At 37.2% G+C, this 23,763-nt stretch overlaps 1 protein-coding gene across 8 annotated transcripts in view; it reads right to left on the bottom strand.

Moving 5' to 3' along the window:
* The window catches only part of COMMD10 (COMM domain containing 10), a 126,998-nt gene that overhangs the window by 49,952 nt on the left and 53,283 nt on the right, over nt 1-23,763 (bottom strand). The window contains exon 6 of one of the 8 annotated variants that reach the window (XM_041120742.1): nt 4,467-4,550. The exons of the other annotated variants lie outside the window; for them this stretch is intronic. Within the exon in view, the coding sequence (XP_040976676.1) occupies nt 4,482-4,550 (69 nt within the window). The 3' untranslated portion in view covers nt 4,467-4,481. Of the gene's footprint in view, nt 1-4,466; nt 4,551-23,763 lie in introns of those variants that run through there. 8 annotated transcript variants of the gene reach the window in all.

Here is a 23,763-nt window from a genome sequence, read left to right as displayed (position 1 = left end):
CTTTGAGGCAGATGCAATACTTTTTATCTTCTGATCCTGGTTGCTCCAATCCAATGGAGTGTACAAATTCAATCACTTTTAAATACCTGAGTACTACATGGAAGACAACAGAAGTATCACAGATGCAAAGTTAAGCACATGTAAACGGTCTGTTGGACTACAGCTCCCACACAGTAACATGTAAGATAAAAATAATGAAAACTTACTGAAGAGTTCAGGACTTCAATGGCAAGAACTTGACATTTCTTTAACACAGATCAGAAAAACAACCCAAATATTTGAAGAACTTGTATGGCAATCAAAGGAGGAAAACAGATCTTTCATACTGTTAAGTGAATAAGTAATTTTCTTGAAGAAGCAGAGAAACTAAAACTTGAAAAAATAATGTACTGATAATAATTAAGTATGGTTCTTAATGGAGTCTGTGCCTGTGTGCACACACTTGTGTGGTCCAGGTAAGACTGAGGCTTTCTTATATGGACTCTTTATGTCAGATACTATGTGACCTCATTCTGCAGCTTTTCATTTAGTCAAGGATTTACAGGGAGCAGTACGTCCTGCACTCAAAATAAGCAGGAAAGAAATTATCTTTGATACCTCTGCTCTTTTTTCCAAACTTAGAAGAAAACAAATAATAGGTTCAAATTGCTAGGGGATAGGAAGACAAACACTGACTACACAGATGATGCAAGTTTTCCTACTTTAGAGAGAAGGACTCATCAGGACAAGAGCAGGAACCCAGCTATTAAATTGCTGGAACACTTTGCAGGCCACAACACTGGGTACCAGTAAGACCTCACCAGAATTACTACATGCAAATCTGGTTGTCCATTTGCAAGAAATAGGATTCAAGTTGGCACAAGAAGAGGAAAAGGATGCTAGGAATTTCAGGGAATTGAAAGCTTTTTTATATTAGCAAAAAAACCAGCTTGGCTTACATAAGGATTGCAATACAATGAGAATTAGGGAGTCAGATTGCTCTTTAAATGTCAGAGGAAGCGTCATAAAAAACTCTTAGGATGAAAGATAACTCTTACACACACAAAAGAAAAAAAAAAAAAAGGAGGGTAGACTTCGAAAAGATACCAAATATTACAAGGTTCATTGTCCTCAGAGTAGAGATTCTGGTCAAACAGTCAGTAGCAACAGCAAAGGTAAACCACCTAACTAGAGTAAAGATGCACATAACTGTATCACACAGCTGGGAGATGTCTTTCAGATTCATTCTCCACCTTTTCATTTTTCCCTTCGGTGACACTTTGTTTTCAATATGCCGAAGTGTATCACATAATTAACATAAACATTCAAATATGTAGCCATAAAAGTTGTGGCAGTAAATACACTGAAGTACCGTGGCCTTAGTTTCTACAGTTTATTATTCTGCTATGAAAACAAGTAAATGCTATGCCACCAGCCCCCAGGATGAAAAGAAAATAATTTTTTTCAATATATGATTTAGCAACTCTTGAATCTGACTACTAAACAAGAATAAGAGTAACAAAAATAACAGGTATTGAATAACTTGGGGCAGGGGGGAGAAATCTGACTTTGGTAATTAATTTTAAAAAGTGTGTGGCTTTTTTTTTTAAACACAGAAAATGGGAAAAGGTTAGAGGACTCTACTAAGCAACCCCCAAAATATATATCAAAGTTTCCAGAAGATTCCCTTTCAGACTAGGTTCTGGAACATACACCCATTAGCAATGAGAAGAGTTACTCCAACATCTAAACTATTTTAGATCTAATGAATCAGCAGGAGTAATACATACAGTGTTGATATATCAGCCAACTCTTCTCCTCTGGGAATGGCACAGTTCGTACAAAAAGCTGAACAACTCCTTAAATATCCACTGTTGAGTAAAACTTTGAGAACCGAAAAATAAGGTATTGTTCAAAATGGCAAGGCTTCACAAAATGAAACCACAAGCATAGCAGCTGTCATAATAGAAATCCATATGAAATCTCTTTGCTGTTGGTTTCTGTGAAGAAATACAAACTTTCAAGGCCAAGATCTGGATAATAACCTTGTGGACCCTCTTAGGCATTCCTGTCCCTCCAATTCCTGTGTATATTTCCCTGCTCTGTAACAAAGGTATCGTGCTTTTTCTCACACTTGTGCACACAGTCGCTGGTAACGCAAATAATTTCCATAAACCACGAGTTTGAGTTGTCACCTGAATCATTCCATTATTGGGACCATCATACATGTTCTGAATTTGTAATATTCAGCAACTCCTAAAAAAGAGCTTATTTCAACTTGCTTTTGAAAGAGGTGAAAATCTTTGCAACACAATTACTAGTAAATGACTGAAATGCATGCAGATTTTCTGCTTTGTGTGTTTTTATTATTGGTTGAGTACTTAACCTATGTGCTGCCACTGGAAGTGATGCAAGGGACTGCGACAGCAACTACTGTAAATGAGAGCAAATATTCCTGCTTGCCAGTGGAAGCCAACTCACCAGGCAGCAGCAGCATTCCGGTGGCTGGCCTTGGCAAGGTACACAGCAAGGTCACGGTAACTTCACTGCCCACAGCAATCAACTGTCCCAGGCAGCGGCACTGAGTGAGACAGCCCCTCCTGAGGCATGAGCCTGTGCATTACTGATTCGGTGCAAGAACACTGTGTTTGCAGAAATAGTAATAGAAACTCTTGTGACAGTGGAACAGCAGGTTAAGATCTGACAATGAACTCGAGTTGAAAGAGGGGAATAAAGGACAACACTGTTCTTCAGACAAATGACTTTGATGACAAATAGGTAGAATAAAAAGAATCACGGAAAACAGAAAAAAAAATGGAGAAAAGCATTGCTTACCCCAGAAGTGAAAATTCCAGTCTGCTTCAGAATTAGCCTACCCTGCTGAACCAAGATGGATCCACAAATATTCTCCATTAAATATACTTAAGTAAAGAAATACAGTGTTTCTCCTCCACTTTGTAGGGAAAGCATTTAACTCCATCCTGATGGGATGTCCAACATCAGTGTGTCACCAAAGATAGAAAAGGATTAAAAAGACAAAGATCCAATTTTTAAAATAGATACTGCTTTCAGAGAGACACACTAGTGATACTCCATTTTGCGAATTAAAAATGCAGAATAGTACCATGAGGAAGAGACTGTTCACCATTGTTTTAAATATGTTCCATATGGTCTCTCAGGCTAGAGGTTTTCATAGCCTTTAATGAAAGAGCATGAAGATTGAAGAGAAAGAACACCTATTATTAACCTTCAAAAAACCAAAAATGCACCTTTCGGGGCATATGAAAATTCACATCCTGGCAGCTGTTACTAATGATAAAATATCAGTTATAAACCAGCATAGCTAGAGATTTTCTGGAAAAGAAGCTGCATTCAATCTGGAATTTTAGAACTCATCTGAAACTAAAAGTGTGCCAGAGGCATATGTCAGTTTGTTTGTTTGCTTTATATTTTAATTAATTAATTTACTTATTTTAAATCTGTTTTGCATGTGGGCAAAAGCCGGGGGGTGGGGGGTAAGGGGTGGGGATGGGGGACAGGGGACAGGGACAGGACAGAATTTCCTGTAACCAGGTTTGTTTTTGCAATAAATACTATGTTGATCCTTAACAGAATTCTACTCTCATAAGAACAACAATGCCATTGTTTCCTTATCCTCCCCTAAACACTAGTCTGTAAAGTGATTATAGCTGGATAACAAGCTTTAAAGGATAGGAAATTCAAAATGTTTGTAAGAGGGAAACAAAAATAAGGCTACTTGGGCATTCAGTAAAAGGCCTGCATTCAGACACTTTTTTCATGTAAAAAATGAGCATTTTTATATCCTCACACAATCCTGTGCTCATGGCCACAGAGAAGGCAACAAGCTAAATAATAGGTGTACCATCTTATTGTGAGTTTAATGAAAACTCCAAACACAATTACATTTCATTTTTTTCTGGACTAAGTTAACCACTACTTACCATTGTGCTTTATTCATCCAAAATGGGTTCTAAAGTGATCTTTTTTCATCAGAAGCTTCTGATGAGGACCCAGACAGAGTAATACTTAACACTGACATGTTTCAGCCACTTGGTTGGTACAAATGCGAGTGGCTAAAAATGAGATATGCCTTGTAGCCACTCTTTCATGAATATCAGTCCTCCATGGAAAAGCATCTTGGAAAGTTAATACAATGATGCACACAAGTAAAATCAATTGCATGTAGCTTTTACTGGGGCTAACAAATCTGTATCACTGCTTTTACATTAGAGTTATATTGCATTTGAAGTGCAATCCAGACAAGACGCTCAGACTAGCAATTTCCATCCTCCCTCCTTTTTCCCCTCTCTCATGCAGTATCCATATAACATACACACATTTTATCACTTTTATTTTTCCAAGGTTCCTGCCATAGAAGATCATTTACTCACAGTAGATGAAATCTGCAAGAGATGCAGAAAATACTAGATGCTCTGGAAACTGTTGAGGTGGCTCAGCTTACTATTTTTAATGACAATTTCTTATAAATGTGGTAGATTTACATGTAGATGTATTCCTTCCTTTTCATATGTTTCTTTGGGAAATATGATCTGAAACAGAATCCAAGGATTAGATTCAAATGCTCCTAGAAAAAAATAAAAAAAAGCTGTATTCTCCTCCATAAACTCTGACCCCAAGACTAAAGAGCCATCCTTGCTCCCATAAAATGAACGAAGAATTCTCTGATCTTCCTAAGCTGGGTTTTGTTCTTTTCAGAGACTTTCCAGTGGAAAGATTTGCATTATGGCACTCTTTCCTGAAACTCTTTTTCATTTTCTCCTTGGAAAAAAACCCCCAAGTCTTAGAATTATTTTCTCTATAGAAGAGTGACCTCTGCAGTCAGTCTCTGCAGAGCTCTTATGCTGCTGCTTAATCTTTTCTATTTCAGTGTCACAGATTTGGGGAGGTGGGGGCAATGGGGGATGGAGAAGAGAGGAAACAGGATGAAAAACAAAAGAAAATTATCAACCTCTCAGAAGTCTGATATCAAGTATTTCAAATGTAGATAGTTTCCCTCTCCCTTTCCTTTGCTACAGAATGAAAATGGTTCCAGACTTGAGGAAACAAAACCCAAAATCATCACCAACAAAGAAACCATAACACTATGCCTTCTTCTGCAGCACTGAAAGAAATTTAATCCTGAAATGTTCACTCAAGAGGTGACCTCTCTGAATCTGTAGAAAAGGATTCTGAACCTACTGCTGACCACAAGCTGAATCAACAGTGGGATGATGCTGCCCTCTCTAGTACATTAACAGGACTGTTGTATAGAAGACACATGAAGATTTTTTGGTTTGGGTTTGTTTTTTTTTTTTTTTGTAGAAGTAAGACATCAGCTATGTCCAATTTCAGTTACTTCAATTCAAATGTAGACAAACTGAAAAGAGCATGAAGTAACATTCAGAGAATGTGATTTACTAAAAAACTGAAAAAATTTATTTGTTTAGAATAAAAGAAATTATCAAGGGCATATACTTCACATCTTGATATATTCAGAAGACTGTTATAAAAGAGATCTGTACTCCACGGCCACTTCACATGGTAAAAGCTAGTAAACAGACCAATTTGCAGTAAGGGAGATTTAGTGTCAGTATCTATATAGCTGGAAAGATTCCCTTCCAGCTATATGAATAATTTGCCCCAGTAGAAAGTATGTAAGAAACTTAAAGAATCTCTGCCACTGGGAAATTGTAAAGAACAGTTAAGAACTATCTCCTGGGGAAGGGTTAAGCACAACATATCTTTGCATCAATTTGCTTTTGCTTTCCAGCCTGTCACTTACAATGCAAGTTCAAAAGGACGAACACAGGTAATGAGACCAGAGACTCCTTCCTACTTGCCACCTTCTCTATTTGCATTGAGAGCAGTGTGAGAATACAGGGTACCACAGCCAGCTTCCAGTACGACTGGGACAGTTAGAATAGGTATTTTTATATCTTTACAAAGACTCTACCTTGCTCCTTGTAGGATCGTTGCAGCACTTCAGGCCAGCCCACTACACATAGCACCCAAAATGCCTGCAGCCACCTATACCTGTATCTAGAGAAACGATCATGAGAAAACCTTCTGCAGTAATGCAGAATAAATGCAAATCCAGAATACTGAGCAGGATCCCGTTTTGCAGGTTCTTACGCTTTTTCATCTAAGCAGGCAATACAACAAGCCTTCACAGAGTCACAGAGTGGGTGAGGATGGAAGAGGCCTCTGGAGACTATACATTCCAACCTCCCTGCTCAAAGCTTCTCCCTTCCACCTGTCAAAAATGGATTGATCTGAGTGTTCAACAAGTTCGACCACTCCCAGCCTGTTTCAAATGAAGGTCTGGATCTGTCATCAAGGAGGAGCAAACAAGAGTTTGCTGAATAAATGAAGGATTTGATTAATAAATTAGAAATTATTTATTAACATGCCCTATGAAGAATTAAGAGTCACTATGAGAAATTTCTTCCTTCTCCCCAAATTAATGTATATTTTCATATGTGCCATAATTTCAGGCTACATTTGATTAAATGGAAAATGAGTAGCTAAAAAAAAAATAACATACTGTCATGACTACGTAGTAAAAGAAAAAAACTAAACAATATATTCCTTTTATATTCCAACAAAATGCAGTAAGAAGCAGCACTAGAAACAGTCCTCTTCACAAACTCTTTTTCAACATCAATTCAAAAACATAATAACCATCTAATCTAATGCAGCCCATTTTGCAAATACAAAAAGGTGCAATGCATGGGATGATGGTAAAATAAGTGTTAACTAGGCATTTGTTCAAGATCACGTTTACCATACATGGTACACAAGCCACAGAATTTAGTACAGAATAAAGAAAAAAAAAATCCTAAAGGCTTTTCTACTTGTAACTGAGTGTAAGTAGAAAAGCTGCCTTTGACTTTCAATATTTTTTGTCCAAAAAGTGTTGTATCTTTCTGATATACAACATCCTGTCCTAAACAAAGGAGACTCTGCTCCTGGAGAGAAAAACCTTAATTTTGAAAGAACAGGTTACAAAGCAATAATCAAGAAAGTCTAAGCCTAATGTTTTGTAAATCTACTCAGGACAAAGACATTGCAAAGACAATGGACTGCATCAATTAGAACTTAAGAGATCAAAAACATAGCTTGCATTTCTATAAAATCACCATACAAATTGTATTGTGGCCAAGCTTCCTCTTCATTTACTCAGCTTCTATTTTTTGCTCTCCTGTAATACTCTGCTACCTAGGGATCTCCCCTTATATTTTCCTCTCTCTCCTATAATGTATCTTTCTATGTCCCATTATCTAGCTGCTGACATTATGAGACTTTTAGTCTAAACTACCCTCCAATTTACCCATTCTTCTGTAAGTTATTTAAATACCTGAATACTGCCTCTAGACATGTAAGAGCTGTATGGTCACACCAATAAGACCCCTGCAGTCAGGCATCACTACTAGTTTCATTACATATATAAGAAACCCTATTTTTTTGTCTGACACTATAAACGTGTATTGAATTTGATTAGTCAACCTATATTCTGGGTATATCTATAAGTGAAATAAAATTGCAAAATTATGATAAGTAATGTCATACGACTTGCGTCTAAGCACTGGTCTCAAATCCCAAATAAAAAAGGCAGGGCAGCTGAAAATGCCCATATACAGATTATAAAGGTATCACTAATTTTGTTCTACTCAATATATTATCTATAATTTATTAGGGTTTTCAATTCTGTAGGGAGAGACTTTCACTATTTTTTAAACTTAGTTTTTTTCTAAAACAATGTAACAAATGGTGTAGTCAAAACAAATATCACAAAAAAGAAGAGTGAAGAGGACAAGAATAAAGATTAAATTATCTTAAAATATGCAGAGAAAGATTTTTAGAGGAAGATCTCTCCTCAGTAATAAACTTTTTGTTATTTATTGTTCCATGAAAGTCATAAACATGAATGATGCAATAGTTATGAAATAAACAAATGAAAGGCAGCTATATTTATAGGTGTGTATCTATTAAGAAGTGTTTTAATAATCAGGCAATATTTTATTACTATCAACTTCAAATCTATTCTAGACTCGTACTTAAAATGCATACTCGACAACTACCACATGAAAATCCCACGTCTCACAAATTACAATGCAAACTAAAACCTCTTCTCTAAGTCAATTCACAAAACCTGAGACTCTGTTTAGTGCTCACCACTATTTCTGTGTGAGCACAAAAAAAGAAAACAAAGTAAAAGATGTCCCAATCAGTTTTTTTTTAAAATCCTGCCCTTCTAAAAAGAAAAGAAAAATAAAACATAATTGCAGCTTCAAACTAGGAGCCTTGTGGGGTTGGCGGGGGGGGGGGGGGGGCGTTTAAACCATGTTTGAGGTGGTAAAACCAGGATGTAAATATTTCTAAAACTTTTTGTAAAGCTGTTTAGAAGTGCCATAAATTTAGTCACTAGCTACAAAGCATTGAATCTCAGCAGAACATGATGCATTGTCCCCAAAAAGTAACAGCTTCTCTCTCTAAACTGCATATTTGGTCAAACTACAGTAAACCTTAGAGAAGTATCCAATAAGTTCTTCCAGAAAGCTTTTTGCTTGTGATATATACAAGGTTCAAATGAGTAATAAGAGTTAAGGGGCAGGATGCTTGCTGGGGTTTGCACTCAGAACAGAGAATGTTGATGTCAGTTTTTCATACTTCCCTACCTTTCACCTCAGGGTTTGGTGGTTCCTGAAATGTATTTATAGTCTAGAAATGACATTCATTGTTAGCTTGCAGATTTTATTTTATGGGTGAATTTTGAGAAAAGTGTAAACAACAAAGAACATATTAAAATGGATAGTTTCCAAAAAGACAGAACTGTACTTAAAATTCTGAATTTTTATTTTTAGAGAGAGGGAGAGAGACAGAAGGTAGCTTGATTTTCAAAAGTTCTGAGTCACCAATTATTGCCGTCCGTACAAATAAAATTCTTAAAGTAGAAGTATTTAGATATTAACTAACACAGAAATCATCAGAGTGACATACACATAGACAACACTGTAAACTCAAGAGGAATGGACCAGCATGTAACACAGTTTCTTTCTAAGATTTAAGGTCTTACATACAATTTAAAATAAACTTAGATCTACTGACCTTTGAAATAAATAAATCAACTTCCTGTGAGATTACATACCATACATTCAAGCTACCTATACGTCATGTCTCCATATACTCTGCGTCAATTCATCCAATCCCAGTTTTCACAAGAATATACAAATAATTTTATTTGGGTTTGTTTTGGTTTTTTTTTTTTTCTAAGGAGAGTTTTGGCAACACTGCCAAAAAGAATAATACTTAGGCTAAAATTTTCCATGCAGGTGACTGCCTCAGACTTTGCTTTTAAATTTACTTAATCAATTTTTGGCAAAAATGATCTAGCTTTTTCCAAGAATTCTCAAGCAACATCCTAATTTCTTTGTCACAAGACTGTTAATTTCTCTTTCTGCTACCTTTTGACTCATTCACTGTACAGCTTCTACAACAAAAGAGAGAAATGCTATGAAAAACCAGCTATTGTCCTGTAGTCAAAGAATGTAGTATGATGATAGTTACAAGCAGACACATCCTCTTAACTTCTGTGCTTGAAACTGCAGCTTTAGCTCAATAATGCTATATAAGTAATTAATTCTGGATCATTTATTAAGCATGCATCGATTCTATAGACTGCTCCTCCATCAATCTACAATTAGATATTAATTGAAATGACAGCTGAATCTTCCTTCTTACAACACCAGCACTTCAAACGAGTGCACTAACTCTCAAGGTTGAGCATCTGTGGTGAAAAAACTACAGTCATTGTTACCTATAGCAGCTTCTCATATACGTGCATCTTGCATGTGGCATTTTACTTTCCCTTTCTCTTGGTGACATTTATAAAAGATCAAATTAGCATGGTGAAAAAGTACCTTGAGTTTCCTAAGTGATTCTGCCCCAGCATAATATCTGGTTCCTATTGGTTTGCAAATAATGATGAATCTGGATTATAACAACTAAGTTTTACTTTTTCTGGGGTTTTTTTGCTGGGAGTGAGGGGATGGTATTAAAGAAATCTGATACTGCAAAATGAAAAGTCTGTTTTTCTGAACTGAAAAACTGATGGTAGCAGGGAAGCCTACACATCACTGATCAGGTTATTGAAACATATAATAAATATACATAATGCTGCAGCAAATGTCACAGGTGAGACCACAAAATACAGGACAAATTAGTTTACATACATTCATTTGAAATTATAAGTCTCTTACACCTTTAGGCCAGTCACATCTTCTGTTGATAAACAGTCTATTATCCTTGAACCTAGACCCTGTTTTGACTGTAAAGCTACGTATCTAGAGATGCAATTAAGAACAAAATCTGCTGGTGCTCTCCAAAAGATAATTTATCAATATTTTTGTACTCAGAAGTAAAAAAAAGGAAACAAAAATAAATGATAGCCATAAAAAAAAAAGTTATTCTTCTTCCAGTGTTACATACAGGTGATGCATAAAGATACTTGTCTTATTCATGAATAACATAGAGAAAATTTTTAAAATTTGGAAGTAGTTTTTAAAGTCTTGAAGGTTTAAAGCAAATCTTTCAGGTAGATTTTTTTAAAGGAATACTTCAATAAAAGACAATAGCAAGGAAACAATCAGACTGGAGCAGTACTTCTAGCTTCTGCCAACCATGGGTAAGATGACATGAGCTTCTAATTGCTACATGAAAACAACATACCACATCAGTGTAATTTGACTCAGGATAACTCAGTCCTCAAGTAACTAACACATGAACTTTCAAATTAGTGAATTAAAATAAAACTTTAAAAAGTAGGTACTTCCCTGCAATTAAACTAGGAGCTCTTTTCAGCTATATGAAGCAATGAACTCAATTAAAATAATTAGTTGCATCTGATTCCATGACAGAAAGATGAAATTACATCACTGCTAGCAGCAGCAACCAAATGGCAGACAGTAAGCATGACACGAACTTTACAGTACATTGCAGGATCAGCAAGTAACACATAAGTAGATTAATTTCAATAATTTACTGAGCGACTTGGAAGCTAGTCTTTTTTTTCTGTCTACATTTACAATATATGAATGTTTATATAGGAATGTTTAACAGTGTCTACAAGTACCAAGTGTTTAAATATCTAAAGTACTAATGAATGCTTGAGCCATATGGTCAGCCCAGAATACATACACAAAGTATACCTATAATACTTATCTAAAAATGAATACATTGCTGCTAGACCGATTCTTATTAACTCTTTTAAATGGGGACTTCTTTCATCTGCACATTAAATTTATAGTAAATTAGACTTAGATTAATCCAAAACCATACAAACCTACACTTATAAGCTACCTGTAAGTCTCCTAACTTTAAATGCTATATTTCAGCAATATCACTGAAATATATTTCTCTTTACCAAATATTTGTGTAAAGGATATACTAAATATCAACTGCAAGGATGACTGGAAAATAAGACCAAGGACAATACTGATCCCGGGACCTGCCAAATTAGGAATAAAAATGTAAGTACACACTGAACTGGGTATTTTGGTGGGTTTTATGAAAATAGCTATGATGGTCAATATTTTAAATGCTATGGTCTTCTGTCTAGGATTAGAGAGAAATATAATTCCATCTTCCCTAGCTACATAAAGAGTGATAGAACTTAGGTTTTCCAATCAGTCCTTCATCTCGCAGAAAAACACAACTGGCCTCCTCTTCTGAGTTACAACAGCATAAATTTCTCACAACAGTAACTCCAGTAAGTTAGTTGTGTTCTGTAATCTCAAGCTTTCAGGGGAATTAAAATACCTCTCACACTTCTTTGATGTCCAAACTAACCTCTTGAGTTTTGCAAACTACCCATTGAGTTACATTCTTCCAAAGCATATGGGGTTTGAGTAGAAGCACATCTTGCAGTTCTCCACACCCATTTCCCTCCTACTCATGAGATAGCTTTATCCTTTATGCATCCACCTCTTTCACTCCTGAGCTCTCTTAATTTAATTTCCTTTTTCTTCATTATCCAAGATTGTCCTGAGTTTCACTTTATGATCTAGGTGTAACTTACCAGGATTCAAGGTGCTACTGTATTAAAAAGGCATATACAGTCACTTCTGTTGTCACTGCAAACAGTGGTAGCTACCAAATGCGATGAACTAAGGTCTTGTTGCTCAAGCATATCTGAATACTACTACTACTACTACTACCACCACCAATTAATAATAAATCACCTTCAAGCACATCACAACAAAAAATAAAACAATCTCTTAATGTAAGAGATAGTTGGGTGTTAGGTCTAATGGAATTACTGGCTTTTCAGGTGGAAAAACAAAAGAGACAGAAACAGAGATAGACATCAGGTTTCACAACTTAAAAAAAATCCCAAACACAAAATAAAAAAACCCAAAGAAACCCAAAAAAGAACCTCATATTTACACCTTTGTGCATAAACTTCCCATGCTTCTGAAATACTAAAAATAGAGGCTCTCTATGCCTATAAAAGACAGAGACAACTCACTGAAAACACGGCTTCATGAAACTCCCTTTTTTATCTCATGTTTCTGACAACACAGGGGCATTTTTGTGGGGCAGGACCACACAATTACTTAAATGCCCATGACAGTCTGCAGCCTAGATATACAAGGCTTAGATACACCACTTTGAGAGGGTTATTAAGGTGCAGCATCTGCAAAAGTTTATCAGCATAAATATTTTCAACCTAAGTTATATTATAGTTCTGCATTTTTTCTATTAAATGAAATTTCAGGTTGAGTAGATTTCCAAATTAATCTATTAACATTCAATTCCAGTGGCTAAAACAAACTTGTCTGAAGATACGGTTGGCCAGGCTCACTCCCTGCTACACTTGGGAGTATTTTCACAAAAGCAGGGTTACTGTTGGAGGTTAAATTGAGCTTGAATGCCCCAGAAGTTTGTTTGGCATCACTGTAATGACTTCCCCATTGTGCTTTGGGTCCTATCTCCCATGAGAAAATGTACAAGTTTTCTTCTTTTATCTTCTCCCTCTTCAGTCTGCATTTCATAATTGCTAACACAGCACTGAAGCATCACAACTTGCCCTGCCTGAGTAGAAGAATTCTCAATACAGAGGTGCAGGGACACACAGCTACTTAAAGACCCTCTGATGCCACAAGAAAACAGCATATTTGCTTGAGGGAGAGGAGGAACATACATAGATTGTATTTATATCCATAGCTTGGAGTGATACACATGCATTTTTTTAGTGTTTCTTTCTCAGAACTGTCCTGTTTTTAAACACTCCCGTCCATGCCCGCCCAAGCTCCACAAAGACCTTAGACTTACCATATTGCACTTGCACCCCTCTGATGGTATCAAGCTGAAAATACATCTTTTAAAATAGCTTTAGTTACTAAAAAATACAACCCCCCTGTCATGGTTTAACCCCAGCCAGCAACTAAGCACCACACAGCCGCTCACTCACTTTTTCCCCCACCCAGTAGGATGGGGGAGAGAATTGGAAAAAAAGTAAAACTGGTGAGCTGACATAAGAACAGTTTAATAGGACAGAAAGGAAGAAAATAATAATGATAATAATCACAATAATAAAATTACAATAATCATAATAATAAAAGAATTGGAATATACAAAACAAGTGATGCACAATGCAATTGCTCACCACTTGTGGACTGATGCCCAGTTAGTTCCCAAGCAGCGATATGCCCTCCCAGCCCCACTCCCCCCAGTTTATATACTGGGCAAGATGTCACATGATATGGAATATCCCTTTGGCCAGTTTGGGTCAGGTGTCCTGGCTGTGTCCCCTCCCAACTTCTTGTGCCCCTCCAGCCTTCTTGCTGGCTGGGCATCGGAAGCTGAAAAATCCTTGACTTAATCTAAACACTACTTAGCAACAACTGAAAACATCTGTGTGTTATCAACATTATTCTCATACTAAATCCAAAACACGGCACTATACCAGCTACTAGAAAGAAAATTAACTCTATCCCAGCCAAAATCAGGACAACCCTGCATTACTTTTTTGCAATATAGAGAATTCAAAATATTAATGAGGTTTATGTGTAAGTTTATCAACAGTTTATCTGTTTCTTCCCTTTGATCATAAGCTGCTACTAATACCATGTTAAATCACAGCATTCTTCCCCCACAAAAAAAATTGTGGAATCATAAAAAACATCAATTACATTAAGTGAAGAAATTACAGTAAGGTTGACTAGAGACAGAGAGTAATTAGAAGTGTTATTTCCAGTGTTAAAAAATAAGAGTGAGGAATCATGGGAGAGGACAAAGCATGCACTTTGTTTTCTTTGGATAGGATCAATACAGTATATGGAAGGAAGAGGTATTTTCATGCCCCTAAGAAGTCCTACTCCTGTTCCCCTTAAATAATACTCAATCCTAACAAAATGTGAGTCTTACTTAGCACAACTCCTATCCCACCAATTTCTGTTGAATAATCACTGAAATGGCTGTTTCATAGATGCATCTACGTTCCCCAAAGCAAAGAAAGTGTTCTTCACTGCTGCTTAGCATCACACGTTGTCAATGGTGTCAGTGCCACTAAACACTAAGATAGAAACAGGAGAAAAACACTCACAGCCATCTATAACCAGCAACCTTTCACTCCATCCTTACGTGTGATAGAGCAAAAACATACTCCATCACGTATGCCTGACCTCCACCTTGAATTATTTAAATCATTGTGGTGAAAAACAAATGTGAGCACATTAACAAAAATCCAGTTCATATATACTTGAGCCTAGAAAGCCTAAATGATGGGATGGTCATCACCCATTGCTCTGGCGTAGGTTTTTCTGTGTTCTGAGCACAACTCTAAGCATCTTCCAGTACCCAGTGTTTCCTACAGCACCAAAGGAGTCATCTCCCTACCCACTGCTCACTGCTCTGTCACCACAACAGCTACACTCCTCTGCACCAGCAAAACTGCCAAACAATAAAAAGTACTGAAACGAAGACTTTCATGTGACTGACAAGAGACTACAGTGAGCACTCCTGCAAGAAGAACAATGGATCTTAACCACATTCAGAATGGGAGCCTCAACCCTTCAATTTAGCTTTTCCCCTAAATGTCTCACACTTTCAACTATGAACTAATCAAGCTAAAAAGGCAGAGGGAGAAAGATTGTCATTTCTGTTTTTAAATACAAAGGAGACAGTCAGGTACTATCAAGATGAAGGCTAGCAAGATTGACACAGGTAGGATTTATGTCTAACCATCATGTTGGTTAAGGAAGGCACACACCACTACAGACCTTTTCCAGCAGATTTGCAGAGTATGTCTCTGTGCAAGAAAAACAGGCTTGAATACTGTATTTCATTAAGATGTTCTGTAATCCTGTGGCTGGCCTGTTAGAGGAATATTAGTGCATTTTTTTGTAATATTTGAAATTCTTTTTCATCATAAAGAGGAAAACAGCGTCTCACAAAAACTTTTATAAAATCTGCCTCTTCCTCACAGCATGCAGCAAGCAGCAAGCAGAACTCAATGTAGTCCTGAGTCTATCTATACATTAATTTTTAGAATCCAAACATGAAGTATCACTAGGGTTCCCAATTACTTGCATAATACATTTTTGAAAAGTAGGCCTAGACAGTTTTATAAATAAAGGCCTTATAAAAAGGCCTAGACAAGCTTATAAACAAGCATATTTTACATTCAGAAAAGTTCATAAGCTATTCAGAGAGACTGCTAAGAGTCACTTGTGCTTCTTTTGACACTGAAGAACCTCATTTTCTTCATTTGGCATTTTCATCAAGTCATGTTGTGTTTTAGTGGACAGATTCTCACCCAAACAAAGAATTCAGATATGGTCACACTCAGAAGCAGATAGTCCAGGCTAACCTCCTATATTGTGGAGGTAACTAAAATTCTAGATCACTGAAATGAATGTCTTAAAAATAGGTACCTCAGTAAGTCCTACAATGCTAAACTGTACGGACACCAGTAAATAAGACAGAAAAAGACAAATTGAATGCAAAACTGCAAGGGCTTTACTAAGAAAAAGTAAGGCTACAATGTGGAAGGAAGTTATTGGACTAGAATGAGATTAAGAGTGATGTTCCTTACAAACCATTCTGAGAACTGACCTTACAGCAAAAAAAAGGAATAAAAAAATTGGATCACAATAATGACACTTGATGATGGTTAAAAAAAAAAAAAAATTAAAAATTAGAACTACTATTTCTGCAGAGGAAGACCATCACATTGACAGAACTGAATAGCCTTCAAGGACCTAGTGATAGTAATGACACAATGCAATAGCACAAAGTCAAGGTCAAGCACTCTGGGAACAGGAAGAACTTCTACTGTAAGCTAGAGGATCATCAGCTGGAATAACAGAGAAGGAAAATGACTTGGATGCATTCATCAATCGGGATGAATACAAACTGTCAGAGATGAATACAAACTGTCAGAGAGATACAGTTGCAAAAAAAGGCAACTGCAGTCTGACTCTATCAAGGGAGAAATTTTCAGCAGAGATGGGGACGTATTAAAGCCATTTTACAAGAAACTGGTAAGATCTCAGCTGGAACTCTGTGAAAATTTCTGGTCACCTGCCTTAAAAAAACCATGATTTAAGCTGAAGCATGTGCAGAGAAAAGCTATGAGAATAACCAGGGAAGCAAGGAGAGGATAGTACAAAGACCATACTAACAGAGCCTGGTTTAATTAGACTAGTAAAATGAAGGCTGAGAGGCAATGAGAGTGCTCTCTATAAACAAAGCAGAGATGTAAGAAATGGGAAGGAGAAAAACTCTAAAGCTATAGACAACACTGGCACATAAGAAGTGGCTATTAACAAGCAGAGCTGGGAACTGGAAGCCCTTGTCATCAGGTGAACAACATTCTGAACAGTTTTTACTAGTAGTTAATAGGGGCAAGAAACATCACAGGAGTGAGAGGCATTTTTGTATGGTTATACACAACACTACTGTTGTTGAAGACCAGAAGATCCCGGCAGTCCTCTTTTCTACAGACCTGTGCATTACCCATACTCCAAGCTCGGACGCCACTTTTTTGACTGTCATTCCTTCCACGTTTTCTCTTTTCCTACATATAGTGCAGAAGCACAAGGCTATTTGCATGCACTTCCCTATAAAACCTCCTCACTCTGAGGTATTCCTAAGCTCAAGGGCTCTAGCCCGAAGACTAAAACACTAGCATTTTCTGACTTAACCACTAGTATACCTAAAGGTGTAAAAGAAATTTTGTCAGGCTCTCCCTTAAACAAAAACCCAGCATATTTTTAATGTCTGCAATACATCCCAAATACAGCAGCACCAGACAGTAACTTTATAGATCATGCTGTTCTGCATAATTAACCAGTCTGCCAGTTCTAGCCTTTTCTCCCCATTCTTATATTGTAATTCCACAGAAAGCTGGTAATAAACTAACATCTGTTCCATGCTGCATTGTAGAACAAACTAAATCAACTAGTCAACCACTCTAACCATGCTATTTAATGTAAGCAAGCTGCTGGCATCCTGGGCAACTTACGTAAAGATTTCAGTCTTTAAAGAAACACATAACTTTGTCATGTGACATGGCACTAAATAGAAACACAAAAACCATATCATACCAATAATAAATTTTAGTATTTAAATGCTAAAAAGCTAATGCATTTTAAAAATAAGGTTCCAATTTGAAGGTAAATAAATAAATAAGGGTGCTTAAAAGTAGTAACACCAGAAAAGAGTTCTCTTCAATTTGCTTAGTAAATTTTCACCACTAATTAGAACCAGCTAACACCGTGTACCTGAACAGAGACCAGACAATAGCTTGATATGAGCTGTTGCAATCTATCTCATACCTAAATCTTTCCAATCTTCTCTATACACTACACCTGTAATACTTAAATGAACCTACAGTTAGCAGCCTCTCAGGGAAGCTATTATTTTCAAACATGGGGGCACTGGACTCTCAAAACACTGCCTGTCCTACCCAGAAGTTGGACATTATCCTAAGGAAGAGCATTATGCTATGAAAAGCCATGTTATGAAAGATCCACAGCCAGAAATCCAGAGCAGGCTAGCAATAGCCTTCCTCAGCAATGACCCCAAGTATCTAGCACACTAGTTATTTACATTAGTCTGGCTAGATTATGAACGTGCATCCAGCTAAGCAGACGTGTAGGCACATCCCAAATCCCTTGTGTCCAGACCCTTCATGATTCCTACCCAGTCAGCTGTAGGAAAACACATACATATCCTAAAACTGTGGAGATGCTGGTGGAAGACTACACTACTTAAACCTGGCTGCAGATTCAGAGGGCAAGCTAGTATGCATTTTGTATTTTAAAAGTGGATGGTACTAGAATTTGGACATATCTAAACACAAAAGTGCATGCTTAGTTAAAAATGTGAACTATATGGACCACTGATACAATCACAAGCCTCTTCTTTAGGTACTGTCCATGGCAGACAGGAAAGGCGATGAGCTCTTCATCTAAGGATGGGGAGGCATCTTCATTCAGTATGAAAATAGGACAGATATACTTAACATCTAATCTTTTATTACTCCTAAATGTCACTTAAACTGCATAATTTTTTTTCCCCAATTTCAACCACTGTTGTATTGACCATACAACAGTTAGGAAGTACTTTTCCCTGCAGCTCGCTAGGGCTTGCACTTGCAAATACTGTGCTAACACACTGATCCTAATTACTGCTGTTATTGAAAACTCAGTGCCAGTTTTCGTAGGCACTTGAAGCCACATTTGGCTTGGGCAATTATGGCTTCTGTATGTTATTCCCTTGCTAGCTAGGTTTATTCCCTTTCAGTTAACTTCAGTCTCTGCATCACCATACTCTTACCTCTAATGAAAAGATCTTAAGCAGGGCATATGTCATTCATTTATAATAAAATGTAACTGTCTCCATCTAACATGCAGTCCAGCCTGATGCATGCATACAGTAAAGAGAAAAAAAACATTAAGGAGGGTAGCATGGTGATCAGGGAGAGAAAATTGACTGTAAATACTGAGTTGGTATGAGAGAGAAGGTAACTTGGAAGGGAAGGTGCACCTTGCTGCTTCAAGAGCTATATTCCTGGAGAGAAATAGTGAGCTGCTGCTCATTCAGGATGAGGTATACTTAGAAGTCTCTCTGCATGGACAATATTGATTTGGAGGCATTCCTTATGTAATGACCATCTGTAACGTTATAATTAGACTGAGCAGCATACGTGCTGGATTCCTTTTCAACTCTGCGGGCACACAGCCCTTCACCTGTAACCGGCATATTAAGTGTCTTTGGCAATGACCTTTCACTGTGTGATTTGTCCTTGCAGGCTAAATAGCATTCTCTACTTAAACTTATTTAGTCTTCTTTGGAAGTATACAATAATCTCAGTAGGCACCAGTATTTTCACTGGTTCTCTAAAAATCACTCATTTAACAAGAATTATATGATGATTGAATTTACTTGATTCACTAATTAACATTACAAAGGATTCCATGACAAGAAATAAAGAAGATATAATGCTAATATAAATGAACATATTTTTTTCTAAAAATTGCCACTTTAAAAAACAGTACACCACTGATTTTCTGTTTCACTGTAATCTTTCCTCCTGCTGCTGACCTCAGGAAAATGTTCTTGTTGGTGTGAGAGCTACAAAAAGACAGTATGTTATTTTCCTAATGTAGGGTTTGCTCATTAGTTTGAAACAGATCAAAAGAAGAGTTTTTATTTTAATGGCAGTCTTTGAAAAAAGAAGAAAGATTGAGGAAAATAGCTAAAATAATATAGCTAAATCAAATGTGACATTGAAAAACTAATAATTCTTTGTGTAGCTCTTTCTTTAAATTCCAAGAGAATAGCAGGCATTTCTGGAGAGAAAACAAAAAGATACTAATACAAGTGAATACATTTTTAAAAATTAGTATTTACACAAGAAGAAGAACCACAAGGTTAAAAACACAGGCTATCTCGGTGCTCTGCCCCATGGAAATCCAATTAGGCATTTACAAGGATTTAAATCACAGTATGGATCTGCAGAGGATCAGGTGTGAGCTCCACCCTCTGGTGGTTTCTTCCATTTGCCTCAATTTCTCACTGACATGAGAACTTGGGGGTGTTGGTTGACAAGAAGCTCAACATGACCTGGCAATGTGTGCTTGCAGCCCAGAAAGCCAACCATATTGGGGCTGCATCAAAAGAAGTGTGGCCAGCAGGTTGAGGGAGGTGATTCTGCCCCTCTGCTCCGCTCTGGTGAGACCCCACCTGGAGTACTGCATCCAGCTCTGGGGTCCTCAGCACAGGAAAGCCACGGACCTGTTGGAGCAGGTCCAGAGGAGGGCCATGAAAACGATCAGAAGGCTGGAACACCTCTCCTATGAAGAAAGGCTGAGAGTTGGGGTTGTTTAGCCTGGAGAAGAGAAAGCTCCGGGGAGACTTTATAGCAGCCTTCCAGTATTTAAAGGGGGCCTACAGGAAAGCCCAAGAGGGACTTTTTACAAGGGCATGCAGTGATAGGACAAGGGGTAATGGCTTTAAACTGAAAGAGGGTAGATTTAGATTGGATGTAAGGAGGAAGTTCTTGACTGTGAAGGTGGTGAGGGACTGGAACAGGTTGCCCAGAGAGGCTGTGGATGCCCCATCCCTGGAAGTGTTCAAGTTGGTTGGATGGGGCTTTGAGCAACCTGGTCTACTGGAAGGTGTCCCCGCCCATGGCAGAGGGGTTGGAACCAGATGGTCTTTAAGGTCGCTTCCAACCCAAACCATTCTATGATTTTATGATTCTCTAACCATGCAACGCAACCACAAGACAGCTTTACCTCATCGCAGTATCTGTTAATGTCTGAGTTGATAATATCCACCAACTACTGGTGGCTATGTAAAGCACAATCTCAGACTAGTTCCCTAAAAATGTGTATCTGCATCCCAAGATGACAGCCTTCCAAAAGATTGCCTTTTTTGTTCTCTTTTCTAAATGTAATTTATTCTGTCCAAAACACAGGTTTGAAGCACGCCAGCAAGAAGTTGTGAGAAACTGCCCATTGCATACATCTCCACTGTAATTTTCAAGTTTCAATGCCTTCCTCTAGGTCCCTGATCACGTACCACCTTATGTATACCACTTCAATACTCAGCTTAAGTAAAATATATTACTTACTTTCAGATGAAGCTATGGCACAGATAAAATGATAGTTTGTTACAAGCAGTAGAAATGCACAGCAAAGTGCCATGCTCTCCTGCTATTCTACCCAAAGGAATTTTTCAATAACTTCAGCACACCACATGACCAGAAAAAATTCATAATGTCCTTTTTCTGCAAGACCAACATGACTACCTGTGGTAAAGCTAAAGTCTCAATTACTCTGAAGATCATGGTTCAATATTTAGCCTGAAGTAAAACATACATTAATGCTGTTCTTCCTTTGTAATACTCCTTCTTCTCAAGATGGAATATAAAAGGAATAAAACTCATCCCAGAAGCAGAAAAGCTGCTGCAGATACCACCGGCTCAAAGCACAGAAAACAACTAGCCAGAGGAAGCCTTGAAGGCATCACCTGAACCACAGGAAGCACCGGCAAAGCAACCTCACTGGGATCAGGCAGCTGACTGGACAGCATGATGCATCCTACAATGTCTGACTAGGACTACCCCTCTGATGTAAAGGCTTGTGGGATGCTTTTGAGATAGCAGAGAATGGAGATCAACAGTGTGTTGCAAACAGCACCCAGACCAGTAATCCTAAACCATAACCCTTTGTGAATATGACAGCTGTTTGATAATACCTCAGCACAAAGGTGCATTGCACAATACAAACAACAATACAAAACAAATATATTCAATACCCCCTGATTTCTAGATGCCATTAAGAAAGGCTTCCCTCCTAGGATTCTTCCTTTTGAAAACATAAACACCATAATGATCTTTCCTCCCTACACTTAATATGAAATTTAACTTGGAAGCCATGAAATTTGACTAGGAGCACCAAGCTGCTCCTTAGATGGAAAAAAAAAAAAAAAAAAACAAACCCCAAAAAAACCCTCCCCTAAAACCAAAAGTATGTTTACGCTGCTGATATATTTCCTACAAAAAAATATGGTATGGAATTAAATTCCAACAAATACATCATTAATTGGAAGCTGAGCTGGAATAAGATGCACAGTAAGAACACTATAAAACTAAAATTAAAATCAGTGTTGTATTGAACACTGGATGTTATCGCTGTTTTTCAGAAAAATATATTATTATTCAATGTTAATAAGAGTACTGTGGAAGTCAAAAAAAGTATAATCCTGAAAAGCACACATGAAACAAACAACCAGCCAAAACACCCTTTCTCCTATCATTATTCAGCCTATAAAATATTCCTAATACTTTATTTTTGTTGCAAAATTTCATGAAGCGCTTCCTTTCCTACTCTTTATATACTGTGAAAACTGCAAAGCAATGTGAAAGCTTCAATGGACATGAAATATAGTTGTGTTCTTTTAAACAGAGTTCTGAAACTAATTAAGCTGAAATACTGCAGAAGATGCTATAATAGGAAAAAGCTGATGAACCCATAACTGCATTTCAACTGGGCACACTGTGGGAGAATATTTTTTTTCATATAGCAGCCAATGCTTATGGGCATTTAGAAAATTGTTAAAGTAATTGGAAGAAGTAAGTAGGCCACAACTGTACGCATTTGTGAAAGGTGGACACCCAGATAAGAAGCTTAGGTGTGTTGATAAACCTGCCTGAAAGTGGCTTTGCTTCCTATATTGCTTTTTTTCTGGAGTCGGTTTTATTTTCTGTGCACTGAAGCCTTACACTTTGATTAGAAACCAACTTTTAATTGTGCTGAACTTATTTTAAACAGGAGCATTTTAAATGCACCATTCTCTCCTTCCTATATTTAGTGGCTCTAGATGATAAAGTTCATTTTCTACCACTCCACCACCTGTAGGGTAGTGACAGTAATGGCTCAAACAAGGAGAACAAACGCCTGGCCGAAACAGGCATTAATGAAACAGCAGACAGTTCTCTGATGCACAAAGGTGCAGGTGTGAATACCAGTTCTCCACACTAAAACTGCCCCCTGCATCTGCAAGTAATTAGCTGCATTGAAGCAGTTGTACATGCAGTTTTCTTTATGTATTGTTCAGTATTTCCCACTGAAAATGCAGTTCATGCAGTTTCATGCAGTTCAAACTTAGAGCACCTAAGAAGTCCCTTAGACCTAAACCACAGTTTTACCCTTCACAAGATTAAACCTAATTAAACGCAAAATACAAGAAGGTAGAAGAAACTCTAATATGTACAAAAAAACAGAGCATGGATGCTTGTTGGATTATGAAAGCTACATGTGCCATGTATCCTTACTTTGATGAGAACATTCGCATTTTTTAAGCTTTTGTTTGTTTTCACTTTTTTAAAAATGCTACTAATCAGTGATTTATTATTTATTTTTCAATTCAGGGGGTTGGAGGCTATTTTTTCAATACAATCTTGACAGATTACAATAAATGTATTTCTTTAAAAAAAGACTACATTATCCAGTGGAACAGATTTTCACGTGTAGATTATTTGTACTTTAAAATACAACCACCTCAAATTGTAAATGAAAATAAAAGTTGTATCAACCCGTGCTGGACCTGCACAAAAGAACGTTTGAATAGCTGTTCAGCTCTGTTTCAGTAAATATTTTATCCAACTTCCAGACAACACAATGCTCAAATCATCAAAGAGTTATTAACATACTTTACAAACACATTCTAATAACCTCCTTCTTTCTT

This window comes from Aquila chrysaetos, chromosome Z (genome assembly GCF_900496995.4).
Source record: "Aquila chrysaetos chrysaetos chromosome Z, bAquChr1.4, whole genome shotgun sequence".
Classification (NCBI taxonomy): domain Eukaryota; kingdom Metazoa; phylum Chordata; class Aves; order Accipitriformes; family Accipitridae; genus Aquila; species Aquila chrysaetos.
Note: the sequence above shows the minus strand (reverse complement) of the source record. Positions and strands in the feature narration are given on the sequence as shown.